The sequence below is a fragment of the Etheostoma spectabile genome, chromosome 13, assembly GCF_008692095.1.
Source record: "Etheostoma spectabile isolate EspeVRDwgs_2016 chromosome 13, UIUC_Espe_1.0, whole genome shotgun sequence".
Taxonomy (NCBI): Eukaryota; Metazoa; Chordata; class Actinopteri; order Perciformes; family Percidae; genus Etheostoma; species Etheostoma spectabile.
Window position 1 is genome coordinate 13,306,879 of NC_045745.1, and position 4,147 is coordinate 13,311,025.

General features: G+C 36.6%; 1 protein-coding gene across 3 annotated transcripts in view; it reads left to right on the forward strand.

Annotated features, from left to right (window-relative positions):
* The window catches only part of arhgef12b (Rho guanine nucleotide exchange factor (GEF) 12b), a 36,241-nt gene extending 33,244 nt beyond the window's left edge, over nucleotides 1-2,997 (forward strand). For 2 of the 3 annotated variants that reach the window (XM_032532920.1, XM_032532919.1), the window contains exon 38: nucleotides 116-2,997. In XM_032532920.1, coding sequence (XP_032388811.1) covers nucleotides 116-133 — 18 coding nt within the window. In that variant the 3' untranslated portion in view covers nucleotides 134-2,997. The remainder of the gene's footprint in view (nucleotides 1-115) is intronic. The other variant, XM_032532917.1, reaches the window with a different exon arrangement.
* The last annotated feature ends 1,150 nt before the right edge of the window (nucleotides 2,998-4,147 follow it).

Consider the following 4,147-nt stretch of genomic DNA (forward strand, 5'->3'; position numbering starts at 1 on the left):
CTTCTCTCAGTCTTTTATAACAATCAAGGATGAACATTTGGATTCATCGTATATCCATAAAAAATGTTTAAAAAAAAAATCATATTTATGTAACACTTTTGTTTGATATTTTTCAGATGGGATTCAGGGATGAAAGACTTCCTTCTCTCTCGGTCGTACGAGTTTCATGCCACTCCTTGATTACTTTCTCCCGGAATAATCTTTGACTATTTAACACTGGCGTCTCCAAAAATAATGGAGGCTTAATGACTGATCTCCCACTTCAGGCATGTATCAGTGGAAGACATTATCCACATTATTAGGAATGTTCCACTACAAACTCAAAATCCTTCTGAGAAGAGACTCTGTGGAATTACCTGAGGACAGTTCAGTTGCTTTTTTTTTTTGCTATAACAATAATAATAATAATCAACAATAAATTATCTCTGGATAGACACTGGAGATATGAAATGGATAAAGGGTCAGCATCAAGTGTGTGATGTCACACACATGTACAGCATGAAGACAAGAATAATTCTCTGAGGACCAAGAAGGTAGATTGTCTTGTTCAGGACTCACTACTGTAAACTTGATATAACATCCTGCAATAAGAAACAAGAGACAACCACTAAGGTACATTTTCAGTCCAGCACACCACAACGGTTGAACATGCTTAAAGATGGACTTCCTTAGTTTGTAACATGGCTGAAAAACTGTTAAAACTCACATCATGAAGCTAACTTTTTGTGCAGCACCATTACATGAAAAGTTAAGTCAAAGACGCAAAATTCTTATCATTAGTGACGCTGCTTTGCAAAAGCCTATAAGCATTGAGATTCTCCTGCTTAGCATAGCCCTGATCCATCCAAACTCTATTTAAAAAAAAAAACATTTATTTTTACACATCTGCATCACGTGATAGTTATTTTGGCATCCTTTTGATTCATTTATTGCAATAAAATCACAGCAAAATCTACACCTCAAGTAGCTCTGGAAGCGGCAGTTCCTGGACAAGGCAGTGAAATTCACCGAGCTGTCGGCGCCGCTGGATGATGTCATGAACCCAGACACGATGGGGTTTGGTTTTCTAAAGTATCTGGAACTTCCACAATGGGTACAAATCTGCGACCGATGGAAATGTTGATGCGAGTGATGCAAATAAACACAAATGATTCCAATATAATCCCACGGTCGGCAAAAATGGTTGGTGTGAACAGAGCATAAAACTGGAATTGATGTGAAACAGCTAGCCTGACTCATATACTAATTAACATGTTGAATCTTGTTTGTTTCATCGATACACAAACGGAAATGTAAAAAATGACAGATTAAAGTTTTAAGGGGATTCACTTTCAATGTCTTTGATGAATCCTCAAATGGCAACCCATGCTCTACTTCCAAGCTGTTAATCCCACTAAAAAAATGCTTTTATATTTACGTTTCTGTATGTATTACTGTAAATTTGTGAGCTTTAGAGATGTTTGTAGGTGTATTTTCTTTAACTTTGAACAAAGGCTAACTGTTTCCCGCTACTTCTAGTACTTGTGCTGAACTGGGCTAACCATGCCCTGAATCCAGCTGTGTACTCGACGCAAAGACATGATTGTGATATCATCTTCCCATCTTGGTCTCGGAGAAAAAGAAAAAGAATTAAGTATTCCTTCAAGCATTTGAATTATACCATTTTAAAATGGTTATAAGAGGCTTGTGCATGTTAAATCTAATTTCTTGTCCAGGGTGATAAACTGAACATCATTTATTTGGGGACTGGCTGCAAATTTCAACTGAAAAATTTTAAACATTTGCAAAGCCTTTCACATTTCCAATACTGTTTGTTTACTGGTTGACTTTTGGTTTGAATGAATAGTATACACCTGAGATGTTGTGCAGCAACTGACTTTTAAATCCCAGATTTGAAATGTCTTCTAGCACTTGAATGTAGCGTAATATAGCAAACAAGGATGAACAGACAGATGGAGGTAGGAACAGAACCTCTAACCTTTGTGTTTTAAAGAATCTGTTGTTCAAATGACGTTTAGCACCATGCAGTAAGGGATCAGATTGGGTAAATACTTCTTTATGTCCTATTTGTTTTATCAGGGGTGCTTACTAACAATTGCACATAGAAATACAATGTAATCTTTAAATCCTGAGCTGGTAGAAATGGAGCTTTAAAAGAATTGTTTTGTGTAACTGCTGGTGTTTTTCCTGTAGCACAATATAATAGATAGTACAAGCTTTCAGAATGTAAATTTATTGAATTGAACTTTATTGTAGGATTCATTTTGTATTCCAGATCTTTTTTGTTGTGTGTCACCAAACACTTTAAACTACCCCTGATGTATTCTGGGGAGTTTTTTCTCCAGGATCATTTCTGCAACAGGCTACCCATAAAAGCCTGTTATCCCCTTTAGGCACAACGATTCATTCATCACACGCCTGCACTTGTCTTTAATGGTTGGACTGAAAAGACTTAAATATTCTCTGGCCACAAGACTGCACACATGACATTATGGCTATGATCTTTAGTCTAATATACGAAAAAGGAAAAAAAAAGAAAATATATAGACAAAAAGAGATTGTTATGGACTGTTTTAAATGTAAAGGAATATACTGTACAATTTTGACTGTATATCAATGGTTTTGTGGGTTTTTTTTGTACACCATTTAATCATGTTTTAACACAAACTACTTAAAAAGAGGGTAATGCTTTAATGTGTTTTATAAATGTTCTATTCAAAATGTTCTAGTTTATTACATTGCTATTAAACCTGTTATAACAATTTTGTTGAGAACACAAATGGCTCTTTTGATCAAGGAGGTTTAAAGCTGATATTTGGTTAAATAAAAGAGAAAGAAAACTTGTCATTTTATATTTAGTTGGTCTTTTGTGGGAAGTGGCGTTTCATGGCATTATCTAAAACAAGTTTCTGGACTCCATCTGTAGCTGGGACATGAGCAGCATTAAAGGAACAATCCACTCAGAATTTAACCATAAACAAGGGATCTGCAGGTTTTGAAAAAAGTCTTTAAAAAATTGGAATACAGCCTCCACATTAAAAACTATAAAAAGTCTTAAATTCATTTGACAAATGTCAGCTTTCCATAGACATTAATAGAGATTAAAATATGTTTTGCATCCCATTGTTAGCTGTCAGGCGACGTTACACATTTATTAACTAAAAAGGGGCTTGTTTCAACAGTGGATTGTGCTGTTGTTTCAGTCATAACCCTCAGACCTGTAGCAAACAATGGCAGTACTGTTAGCTACAGCAGCTAGGAAGCTCATTGTCTCATAATGGGCAAGGGTTGGTTTTTGATAAAACCTTAATAAACAAATTAATACTATATTAAACTATAACTACATTTGGTCACGGATTAATACACATTTGGTGCGCCAGGGCAGTTGTTTCCAACCTGGTAGTCATGAACACTCAAGTGTTTTTAAGATTAACCTGAAGGGTTGTAAGATAATTGACAAGGACAAAAAAAAAACACATATTTATATACACTCACTGGCCACTTATAAGGTACACCTGTTTAACTGCTCGTCAACGCAAATATTCAATCAGTCAATCACGAGACAACAACTCAATGCATTTAGGCATGTAGACGTGGTGAAGACGATCTGCTGAAGATCAAACGAAGCATCAGAATAGGGAAGACCTATAATACCAGAGTACTGCTGCTGACCATGCCCATCCCTTTATGACCACAGTATACCCGTCTCCTAATGGCTACTTCCAGCAAGATGTAGCAGTAGCAGTACTATGTCAAGAAATTCAAATCATCTCAAACAGTATTTTTGAACATAACGATGAGTATACTGTGCTCAAATGGCCGCAACAGTCACCACATAGAGCACCTTTGGGATTCGGTGGAACTATATATTTGCATCATGAATGTGCAAACGATAAATCTGCAGCGATGCTATCATGTTAACACGGACCAAAATATCTGAGGAATGTTTCCAGCACCTTGTTGAATCTATGACACCAAGAATAAGGCAGTTCTGAAGAAAAAAGGGGGGCCGGCAGGTACTAGCAAGGTAGTCCTGACAAAGTTTACAACGTTCAGTATACTCACCATTCCTGACCTGTCGTGCAACAGTATGACGTCATAGGAGCGTGGTAACTATGTACATTCGCGCATGGTCGTTAGTTGTCTC